The 12715-nt window shown below is 33.3% G+C and overlaps 1 protein-coding gene across 4 annotated transcripts in view; it reads left to right on the top strand.

Moving 5' to 3' along the window:
- LOC145284726 (hepatocyte growth factor-regulated tyrosine kinase substrate-like) overlaps positions 1–12715 on the top strand; it is a 344930-nt gene that overhangs the window by 145564 nt on the left and 186651 nt on the right. For all 4 annotated transcript variants that reach the window (XM_080133655.1, XM_080133654.1, XM_080133657.1 and 1 more), the window contains exon 7: positions 1028–1149. In XM_080133655.1, coding sequence (XP_079989781.1) covers positions 1028–1149 — 122 coding nt within the window. The remainder of the gene's footprint in view (positions 1–1027; positions 1150–12715) is intronic.

Genomic DNA, 12715 nt, shown 5'->3' with positions numbered 1-12715 from the left:
AGGTCAAAAATGGACAAAATTTGCCCCATAACTTTTGATCCATCCATTAGATGTTTTTGAAACTTTACCAAAATTTGGAGCCCTTTGTTTGTATGGGTGACTCTGACAAAATTCTGGTTCACGACCCCAGGGACTCTTAGTACTAAAAATGCCTCTTTTTGTGACTCATATCTTCATATTCTCACAAAAACTTATGTCTGACTATATAGTGGTTTTTCATGGTAGTCAACTCAAATATACATGTGTTAAGGCCTGAAACTACACTGTTATCCATTTACATTGAGATTTGGCATCCCCAGAGGCTCAAAAGAGATAAAAAATGACCAAAAATGACACTCTTTGCCCCATAGCATTTGATCCATCTATTAAATTTTCCTGAAATTTGGCCAAAATGTGGAGGCCATTGTTCTTAATATAAATTCAGTATGGGTGACCCTGGCAAAATTCTAGTTCGCATCCCTCTGGAACTTTTAGGGCTGAAAAACATGCCTTTTTAGAACTCTTTTTTCATATTACTCAAGAACTTGATATTTATGTCTATATAGTAGTTTTCCATGGTGCTGAATTCAAATATACATGTCTTAAAGGCGTGAAACTGTATCATTTGTCCGTTTTCACTGGGATTCGGCATTCTCAGGAGCTCAAAAGGGATCACAAATGCCCCAACTTGCAAAAATTGACACTGTTTACCCTATAACTTTTGTCCCATCCATTAGATTTTTCTGAAACTTGGCGAAAATGTGAAGGCAACATTGACCCTTCACACTTCTCACATTCATCATTTCTTCACTATTTTTTGTGGCGTCATCTCACATGCAACACAGTGGGGAACCATGTTCGCGCTGCTTGTCATCTAGAATTGATAAGCAAAATTCTAAGATCAGGAATAAATTTTTAATGAAAATATAAAAAAAATTTTGTAATGTTAAAAATAAAACTGTTTTTAATTTTAAATGCCATTAAAAATACTATGCTTTTTTTTCTTTTTCTTTTTTAAACTTCTGTTTTTGAATTTTTTGTTTTATAGCATCACTGTCGTAATTGCGGGGAAGTTATGTGTAGTAAATGCTCTTCCAAAGTTTCGACAATTCCTCGATTTGGAATTGAACGTGAAGTCCGTGTTTGTGACTCTTGTTTTGAAAAACTCAGGTGAATTCTTTATTTTTCAATTTTGTGTATGTGTAAAGTTTTTATTTTATTTAACCTTTTTTAATTTTACAACCGATTTTACAGGAAATACTGTATTTGTTTATTTGTAATGGTTATTTCTCAAAGCATTTTTTATAAAATTTATGTTTGCTTGTTTTTTTAATTTTTTTTATATAGTCACATAATTAACCAAAAGTTCATCTGATACTGCATTGCATCAGTTTCATAATAAAAATCTATAAAATTTTCTACAAATATTTTAACCTTGAAATGTTTTGAATGTTTGCTTTTAGAAATAAAAGGGAGAGGGAGACTAAGATTTATATGAGAAGTATAAATTTAACTGAACATTAACTGGAGAAATATTGAGTTATGAGAATATTTGAATAAATTTCAAATGGAGTAAAAACAAATATGAAAATTTATGGATTTTATTTAGCAAACGAATGAGACAAAATTAGCAAAACAAAAAACATCTTAATTACAATTAATGTCTGTTTTTACTTGAAAACTATGGTTTATTTGCTAATCATTTGTTACATGGGTTTATTTTATCATAACATTTTTTTTAATTAAAATTATTATATTTATAAGCTATTTAAATTAAGTGTTAGAACTAATGTTTACAACAAATTTTCCTTGCTGAATATTCAGAATAGAATGATTTAGAATCTTTAATTTTTTTTTTATAAATACTTAATGTTTTTATTGTCATGTCAAAATGATTTGAAAATTATTTAAAAAGTTAAATTTGTTATTGTGAAATTATTACCTGCATAAAAGTAAGTCCCGAATTTACAATAAGAATTTAAAAAAAAAATCAAAACCTAACTTTTTAATAAAACATTTTGAATAATTTTTATCAGTTTTTGTTATATTTTTTCTGAAAGAAAGGTCAAAACAATTCTAAAAGTGATGCATTTCAAAACTCAAATTTTTTCTCTTTAAATTCAAATTTAGAAATATTTTTTAATTAAAATGTTTCCATAGGTTCTTTTTCGCGCTTTCTTAATTTTTCATTTCTATCTCTTGACCTTGCTAATAGAAAAGAATAACCAGTTGAACTGCCAGAAATTTGTGCACCATTAAGATAAATCTAGAAGTTCTGTATGGCAATTATTCAACTAATTATTCAAGTGATCAGTGCACTCAAAGAATAACATGTGCCAATTGTCACAAAGACTACCTATCTACATAAAAACATGCATAACATGGGGTGGGGGAATAATAATAGAAATAAAATGCATACATCCCCTTCCTTGAAGCCATTACATTAGTAAACACCTACATGAAAAATATAATTATGTTAGTATCAATAAATTTTGCATTTGCAAAACCTCTCATCTCAGAATGAACAACTACCCAAGAAATAAAAAATAAAATATTCTTCAGAAAATAAAACATTTAAAAAAAAAAAAAGCCTCTAAGTAAAAGTAACTATAACCAAACCTGAAACTTGTTTGATGTCTAAGCAAAAACAGACTTTCTCCCAAATTGGATATGAAAGAAAAGCCAATAACATGCACAAAATTATTCTTTCCATAAACTCGAATATTCTGATGAATTTACAAACAAACAACAAAAGACAATGTTCATACCAATATAATTAAAGAGCAATCCAGGGCAGTTATAAAGAACTTCAAAATTTCTCTACATAATAAATTACAAATAATACTTTCAGATTGGACACAGCCTCTGGAACACCTCCAAATCAAATTCTGATTTTGGAAGACTATGAAATTAAGTACTCTGGTTAGATGATTGCAAAACAGCTATCTGACAATGTCAATCTACTTGCAGAAATTTACTAATGAACACACAACCATTAATTTAGACTCTTTAAAAAGGCACCTAAGGTAATCAAAGAAGTAAAAAAGATGACAAAACTATTTGAAAAAATGTAACTCTTCATCAAAGCAAGCAAAATTTGAAAAATTATTAAGAAAATATATAGTAAAACTTTGTCACCCTCTCTCAAATACCTCACTACAAACAATAGAGAAGAAACCACTAAAAAGATGTAGAAAATCTATTAATGCCTTCTCAATAGATTTCTTTCAAGAATGTTAACTAATAATTCTTCATAATGCAGGAAAATACGCTAAGCTTCATATCAGACAACTCTGAAAGATACAGCATATTCTTTAAACCAGAATTAATAAAAATCATCATAAGATTCCATAACTCTAACATTATGTATTCTTTAAAAAGCCCCCACCAAAAAAATCAGAATTATTATCTAGTTGCTATCAATAACATTCCTGAAATTATGGAAACCAACCATCCTCCTATCCAAATTAGAAAACAATTGAATTAATGAGTTGCTTATATAAAATTATGCAACTGCTGCTAAACAAGATTACTTGTTATACAACAAGTTTTTTTTTACCAATTCCCAATGCAGATTCAAAAACAAAACATCAACAATGGATCATTTGGTCATACTGGAGATTACCATAAATGAAACTAACACCTCATATTGGATTTTATTTTTTATCTAGACAAGATTGTATGAAACCACTTGAAAGTAAAGAATATTGAATGATTTTAAGCAGTTTAAAAGGCAGAAGACTCAAATTTATCAGAAACTTTTTCTGAAACGGGAAATTTTTAATTTCAATCTGATCAACCTTTCAGCTGAAACCAAAATCTTGACATGGCCATCAAAGAGGTACCTGTCATAGTAAAATTGTATCTGTTTGGCAGTTTCAATGCCCAAGTGTTTTCAGACTATGACTCTTGGCTTAACTGCATCAACAATTTTCATATAGACAAGCTGAATGAGAATGGACAGAGGAGTTCTGTTCCTATCGCAACCTTTCCATAATTAGCACATTTTTCACTAGAAAGTCGCATAACCGAGAATCCGATGTATATATGCATAGGTGTACGTATTTGTGTAAATATACATTGTGTATATACATGCACATGTGTGGGATTGGTGATGCGGTTTTATGGGTACTTGTATACTGGCATACAGGTATATTTATGTATATATGCATGTAGAGTGTTTATGTGCATATATACACATGTGTATGTTTGATAGCAGAAATAAAAATATTGAAGGTAAAACATTCCACATCAGAATATGTATGAGTATGCATATGCCTATGTGAGAATGTGTGCATATACAGTGGAGTAAAAATTTATGTGGAGATGTGTGTGTGTGTATTGAGATATAAGATATACAGTAGAACTCTGAGATACAGCATTAAAAGGTTGCTAACAAAATACAGTACAGTAGATAATACACATGTATATAATCAAATAACATTATAAATAACACCATAAGGTGGGGCAAATACTGTAACCAGGGGCCAGAAAAACATTGTATTCCACATCGCAACCTCAAAAAAAAAAAAGCGTATCCTAGAGCCACTGTATCCCAGGGTTCTACTGTACATGAGTTTTGAAGGAGGAAGAATTAAGTTTGAAACAGATTAATAAAAAAAATAAGAAACAAAAAGAATTTAAGATACGAACAAAAATGCTGATACATGTTTAGTTAGCATTAAATGAATAAGGAGTAGAGAGAAGGAAGGTGAGGTAATAGCAAAGTATCATGCCTGCAACTTCTTTCTTAATGTCCCCAGCTAGGCTAGAAGGAAAGAGTGGATATGAAGGTTATGCAGTGTTTTACTGTGGGTGACTGCCGTTTCTTTTTTTTTTTTTTTTTTTCTTACTCAGTAGTAAGAAGGAGCAGATAATTTTCAAACACGAGTTCTGGTCAGTGGAAAAATTTGTTTGAAGTGCAATACTGCAAATAAAAATGTAAAGAAAAGATATGATTGAGTAAAAATTTGAAGAGAATGTGGTTGACATGAACCAGATATATAAACAGATAAGTAAATATTGAATTGTTGACCAATATAAATATGCATTATGTATGATGTTTGAGCTCCATCAATCACTGCTCTCAATTTTAGTAAAGAGATGTTGTGAATTTTCTTTTGCAAAAATGTGGTTTAGTTTTTGAGAATTTGTTTCCATTTGTTAATTTTATGCATTGCTATATTTCCATGTACATGGATTTTGTTCTCAAGATGAATTCCAGAGATTTAGATATGTTTTTATCTTTAGCTCAAAGAGTCCTTATCAGTATATTTCCTTGTAAGACCTCACTTCAGATTTAGTTTCTGTATTTACTCGAAAGGCCTGTTCTCCTTCTGGAGATACTCACAAGGCAGTGAGGCCATAATCCAATGGCTGAGTTTCACATTGTCGTTAAAGTTCTTGGAACTTTTCTGCCATGACTGATGACTTGCATAAAGAAAATTCATATATCGAGTGGTGCCATGTAAATACCACCTCTAACTGAAGTAGTTTTCTGGGGCATGTTGCCTGGAGGCAAAATGAAAGATTTAAGATATTAGCGAAAACCAGTGATGCCATCCACGCTACCAGATAGGATGCAGCTTGCCAAACTTTAAAGGTATTATGGGCATGTGTGTGTGCATCCATTGCTCAGGCCATGATCATTAGCTCATTGAATTGTTCAAAGGTTGTTGTTTGATTCGAGTAATGCTGCAACAAAAAATTCTTACTTCAAATAAAACTATAATTCCATTTTAAAACACTTAAGTTTTATTTTTGTTTAGAGATTATCGTGATACTCATTAGCAGATTTGCAAAATAAAATTTTTGTCAAACCAAATGAAAATGTATCTCCCTTAGTTTAGAACCTCAGAGCTCACTTCTCTCTGTGAGGCACACAAATCCTACTTGCACTTAGATATCCAACTCTAGCAGATAACTTCATTGCTTGGAGAGCTGGTTGTCTGCCTTCCCCTGCTCATAAGTACTGTGTTGTGTTTGGAGAAATTGTGATGTCAGGATTAGTGGATAACATAGAACAAGTAGGCAAGCTCATTGTATTTTTAAACACAATTTATTCACGGCAGAAACCTTAAATTAATTACAGACAATATTCAGTGTCCAGCGGAGCCATCATGTTATCCTGTTCCTCCTAAAACTCTAGTCTTTTTTTGAAGATCTATAAGGGGGCGATAACTCTTGCTTTCTTTATTTATTCTCCCTTTTATCGCTATAACACTTCTTTGAAATATGATGTCTGTAGGATGTTTGATGTGCGTCTATTTGTAGCTTTGAAGTTGATTTGCACCTTTGTTGTGTCTTTTGGGTTGGACCTTTCTTCTCAGGCTTGCTTTGTTTCAAGCATGTTGCTTGAACAGTTTGTTGAGGTAATTCAAATGTGTCCAATAAAATATTTAATCGAATGATTATGTTTGATTCTCTTTTGGAAGATATGAATGACGCAGTTGATTTGCATGTCTGACCCAAATAGATTATTGTACATGCACATCTCTCTGCTTTCCCCTGCTCATTACATTACCAAAATGACGTCCTATGTGACCGTGTGTCCATTTTTCTTTACCATTGCGGTAGTCTTTTGTGAATACAGGTTGTCCTGTTAGCAATTTACGTGACCTTGCTCCATGATGGTGATTGAAGTGTTTTTCCATTGTCCTGTTTCTCTTGGGAAAATTATTTGATGGACGAATAGCATCCATTGGTAAACATATTTTTCTGTTCATCAGTGCTTCAGTAGGAAACTTTTCATTCGGTTAATTTGGATTTGGGGTAGCTCTGTAGCTACTTAGAAATATTTCTATGATCTCTCGAGTAGTTCCTTCCCCTTTTAACTTCAAGAGTGTTTTCTTAAATGTGTCAACAAAACATTTGACTTGGCCATTTGATTGTGGTTGGAAACCTGGAAATCTGAGATACTGAATACTTGTTTACAGAAGTCAGAAACTTCTCCTGAGGTAAATGCATTACCATTATCAGAAATTAAGATTTCAGGAATGCCCAATCTGCTATAAATTTCTTGTAGTTCCTTTAGTTTCATTTGTATGGTTCATCTGGAAGACTTCTGGCCACTTACTGTAAGCATCAACCAATATTAAGTAATATTAATTGGTCCTGCAAAGTCCATGTGTAGTCATGACCAAGGGGTTTCTGGGGTAGATCATGCATGCAGTGTTGTTTTCCAAGGATACTTTGCAACCAGTTGACATTTGGCATAACTTTTTACAAGTTCCTTTAACTGCCTGTCCATGTTTGGCTAATACACATTGCCACATGCCAAGTCTTTTGTTCAATTAATTCCCTGATGTCTAAAGTAGAATTGCTTGAGAACTCTGTTCTGTGGTTTGAATGGGACAACAACATATTCTCCAAAGAGAAGTGTTCCATTGATCTCAAAGATCTTCTCTGGATAATGGTCAGTGCATGTTTTTGGCCAGCTTGTGAGATGAAAATGTCGAACTTTGTCATAATGGATTTTATAATATATATTATATTATCCATATAATAATGGATACAGCCTCCTAGATACTCTTTAAAGTAACATGTAGCGATCTCACTGTGGAAACAAGTGCAGAGACAACTTCAGATTCCACAGATATAGAAGTGATAACTGTCTTCCATTACTTTTTGATGAGAAGAGATGAGTCTGAATAATGCATCTGCATTATGTATTCCAATTAAATAATAAACATCTAAGGCTTTCTTGAAAAACATTGCTGAACTTTGCCTTAAGTATGTTAAAATGTTTCAGCATCTGCTGCAGCATTAATATTAAAAGAATTGGAAATTGAATTTAGAGGAACATTGAAAACAAGTTCTTCATTAAAATCCTAACCAAGAAAATTCATGGTTGATGCATCAGAAACAGAGTGCACACCTGGAAAATTTTTTTTTTCTTTTAAAAGAGACATTGCATGTTAACTTACCAGTTCTATCTTGTTTCCTGATGCACCACAAACAACATGAGTTGTCTTAAAAGTTGGTTTTTCCCACCAACTCCCAGTGTGTGGTTGGTTACACGTCGCCACAGCGTTTGTAAGGACAACTGGATGAGATGATGAAGTGCGAAACGCTATTCTTGCTCAGATGATTGAAGACATTTGTTTGAGAGAAGCCCAGGATGATCCAGTGAAAGGTGACTGGTGTATCTGTGCAGAAGATGTTACAGTGTGAATGGATGCTAGTTCCATTGCTACAGGCTTGGTTGTGGAAAGCAATGGTGGCAGAGGACGCAAGCTGGCTCCGAGCAGTGCATGAAGACAAGCACATAAATTTAGCTGAGCTTGATGCTGTGCTGCAAGGTGTGAACCTTGCATTGCAGTGGAAAGCTAAAACCATACATTTACAGACTCTGCCTGTGTACATCGGTAGATAACTGACACCTTGACATCTTAGACAGATGAGGGTGCACACCAAAGTAGCCTCAGAAATGTTAATTAGGCATTGCTTCTCCACGCTCGGGGATTTGGCTTCCAGAATATGTACTAAGAATCGATGTGAGGCTCGTTAAGTCTTACAATAACAGAGCTGATCAACTTACTCGAGTACCACAGCGGTGGTTAAATGAAATCCGTAAAGTGACAGAACCCAGAGAACTTGTGTGTGGTGTGGCCACAGAACACAAACACGTGTCTCAGATACAGACAATTCATCGGTCTAGTGGACATCCCAGTGTGAAAAGGATATGGTAATTTGTGAAATTAGTCAATCAACTAATAATTGAAGTGCAGTCGGTGGTTGAGGATTGTAAAGAATGCTAGTCCATAGATTCCGCCCCGGTGCATTGGAAGCCAGGTAGGCTTAACATCCCAGAAACCCGGAGCAGTGTTACTATGAATATAACCCATTTTGGCACTTAGTTATACTTGATGTTGATAGACTGTGACCTTAGCCAATTTGCCATTTGGAGGCAATTGCACCGACAGTATTCTGCTAGCGTCATAAAGTAGTTGCAGAATATAATCTGTGAAAGGGGGCTGTCGACCGAATTGCTCACAGATAATGGCACAGCATTTTGTCGAAAGACATTTGCTGAATTTACACAGATGTGCATTAGATTTTGGTATACCTACATAGCCACCAGAAACAGAATAATTGAGAAGTCCCATCGCACAATAAAACTAGCAATACACATGGCCGTTAAAACGCTTTAGATAATCACAGATTTCAAGAGGTTTCTGCTAAAATAGTCATATTTTAAAACCAAAGAACTTTAAGTCTTCAAAATACCACAGTTTTGTTCAGAAATGAATATACTTTCAAATGAATTAGTAAATAATAATATACATTATATATTTTTAGAGTTTTAAGCAAATAAAGTGATAAAAATGTGAACATCATAAAACGGCATTTTCGGTAAGATTTTGTAACATTGTTTTTTTTTGGTTGTGTTAAAAAAAAGATTTCAAAATGATGAGTATGGAAAATTTTGAAAAAAATTTTCTTCCGACACTCACTATCAAATAAAACAATCTTTTTTCTATGTTTATTCATTAAAAAGATGATTGAACAGTGGTTTCTCTAGTGGTATGTAGCAATTTAAAAACATAATATCCAAAAAAAAATTGTTATGAATTTGAATCAAGACTTCTGTAGTAGTAGTGATAGTAGCAGCAGCAGCGATAACATGGCGTAAACAGACCTTTTGTTTTTGTTTATTTTATTTCAAATCATTTTTTTTTTTTATTGAAAATCTGGTTATAAATAAAAATTCTTGCATGTTTAGTTTAGAGCTATTTTGTTATCAACCATACAAATATTTTAAAAAATTGTGTAGTAGTAAATTTTAAAATATTTTAACAAGTGAAAATGTGAACTATCGTTGTTTTGGTTCACATGTACGAATGGTACACACACTTCTAATTTTCGTCCCTTAAAAAATGTTTTCAGTGAATTATTATTGAATGGAAACTAATCTACCAATTATTAAAAATAAAATAAAAATAATCAATGTTTAAATATTTGTAGGAGGTGCTCAGTTAAAAATAAAAATGGTAGGAAAAGACATAAAATGTAATTAAAAATCAAAATAACATTAATTCAAAATTTTTAACAATTTGTCAGCTTTAGCAAAAACTTGTTTCTTTTTTTATATTTAAATATAATTTAAATACTTGATATTTTTCCAAGCATCATGTTTTCTTTTCTAGGAACGTCACTTTTTTAAATAACATCTATTTTTGTCTGTTTGTCATAATCCTTGTAAAGTTTCACAATGGGTATCAAACACCCTCTTAAAAAAAAAAAAAACTCGCTTAATTCTATGTCTGATCCTAGGTATGAGTGGCAAGCCTCCTCCTAAAACCTTTAGCCTTAACAATAGCGCTAAATACAAGTGGCAGAGCTCCCCACTAAACAAACTTCCTCTGTGAGCTCATATAAGCATAAAAAAAACATAAAAAACGTTTAAAGAAAAGTGCACATGATTAATCTCCCATAAAAAAATAAATTGGTCAACTGTCCTAAAATGCTAGGATCGTCTTGAAATGGTGAATTATTTTATATTTATGTGAAACCAACCCCCATTCTAAATTCTAAAATTGTTTTTGTTTTGTTTCTATCAAGTCTTCAGGATGTTCACACATAATTTTCCTTAGCCCTATCATTAACCCAAAGTCAGAGTGGCAACCTCCTCACCTTCTCATAATTGCACAAAGACCCTCTTAAAACCATGCATAATCGCCTTTTAGAAAACAAACAAACAAACACCCAGGATTTATCTATCATAGGAAAGGGGGGGGTAACTGCCCTAAAACGCTCAAATGATTCAAAATGGGAAATCATTTTACATTAAATTCTAAAATAATTTTTGTTTATCTTTGATTAAAGTTTTTCAAGTTGTTCACATGCAAATGTCTATAAAGGTAGAATCACATATTTTGGAGAGGTGGTCAGATGGGGAGGGGTAGCAGAAGGTATTAATCTACAATAATACCAAAGAAATATTGCAGTATATTCATTTTTAACCAATCCTAGATTTCGATTTCAGTTTTTGGCACATAAAATGTATTACAACTAAACTTTGAGTTCTCTAACTTCTTTTCTTTTAATGAATACATGGCATTTTTAAGCAATTGCAGCATATTTATGTGCATTTACTGCAGATTATTTGGAAACCATTCATTTCTGGAGATTTTCAGTAGCATATTCAGATTCCTTGCACAAAAATACACTTATATGGCAAATTTCATTGCTTAATCTTGTGTTTTAACAAAGATATAGCATTTTTACTGAAAAAGTAGTGCAAAAAATGTGACAAAATGCATATGATCTTAAAGAGACCATATGCAGGGCATAAAAATAGTCATAACTTCCTTGATTTTAATTGGATTTTAAAAATTTAAAAAGATTCTTTCTTAGCTTATCAAGCTATTTCTATATATACTATTATTGAAATATGTTAAGCCATTTAAATTTTTTCATATGTATTGCTAATAAAACGGATTGCGACAAGAACAAAGTGCATGATCTTAGAGGCAGTGTACTGGCACGTCACGCCTAAGGGCAACAAGAAGGCCATGACAGCACCTGCAAATGTGCTATACAATTATAGGATCTGTGTCAAGGGTATCAAAGTGATGGTGCGCAACACTACAGTTGCTAATCCATGCAAGGAAGGAGATGTGGTTTAGGTGACGAGTCTGCGTGGAAGATGTACAACGCAGTTCGGCACAGGAACAGTGACAAAAATAAATAGCCAACACTCCATCTCAGCTGATGAAATGCCGCGCCACATAAAAGATGTATGCCCTGCATGGCGACATAATTGTGTGATCAATGACAAACTTACCTCATCAGATGATGAACTCACTGCTGTACGAACAACCAGATGAAGAAAGCTCCTCAGAAGATGATGCACCCAAGGATCCAGAGCAGGAAGAGTTTGATGATGCGGGAGACTAAGACACCACTCTGGAATCTCCTGCGCTTATCCCATGTAAGCGAAGTACTAGGAGAAAATAGCCTGCCCAGCATTGTTATTTGTGTGATCTCAAGATCAGGGAGGAGTGTGACGAGCATGTGCGAAAACGCTCAAGAATTATGTGCCAGTGTATGAGTCGGACCTAACTGCGACAAAAACCGGGACCTTTTAGATGGCAAATCAAAAGTTTGCTAATGAACTGCATTCATCTTACCATAAAATGACGATTAAGTTTGGCCTGACAATTTAAAAAAATGGGCCAATGAGAGCAGTTAAAAAATATTGCTCTGATAACATGTCTTGCCTTACTGCATTTTGTATTGTGGCGTGTCGATTCAACAAGATTGTTCAGTGGCATGTCGTATTGGTCGACTGTTGCTAGGGAACGTGGCTGATATCACTGATATTGTTCGGTGGTGTAGCGTGTCGATTTGGCGGTATTGTTCAGGATTGCGTGGATGAATTTGTGCAGAACCGTGCCATCACGTGTGATATAGATTTTTTTGACGCTCTCTCTTCCCTTGTGGAGCAACAAAAAAAAAAACTAGGGGCATTTATGCAGCAGAAGCCACGTTCGCAATAAATATGTAGAGGAGTTTCAACAAACTGTTATGAATTCATCAGAAACCGGCATGAAAATTAAATGTGAAAAAAGATGTTTACAAATCGAAATAGATTTCTTTTCAAACGTTCAAAAATAACGTCATTTTGGGAAATCTACATTGTAGATAGAAGAATTGGGATTATGTTCTTTAGTGAAAGGCCTAGAATTTACCCAGAAGAGACGTAAATAAAATTAGGGGGAAAATATATTCC

This window comes from Euprymna scolopes, chromosome 9 (assembly GCF_053919585.1).
Source record: "Euprymna scolopes isolate OS-2025 chromosome 9, ASM5391958v1, whole genome shotgun sequence".
NCBI classification, from domain to species: Eukaryota; Metazoa; Mollusca; class Cephalopoda; order Sepiida; family Sepiolidae; genus Euprymna; species Euprymna scolopes.
The sequence above is the reverse complement of the archived record's forward strand: the minus strand, read 5'-3'. Positions and strand labels throughout refer to the sequence as shown.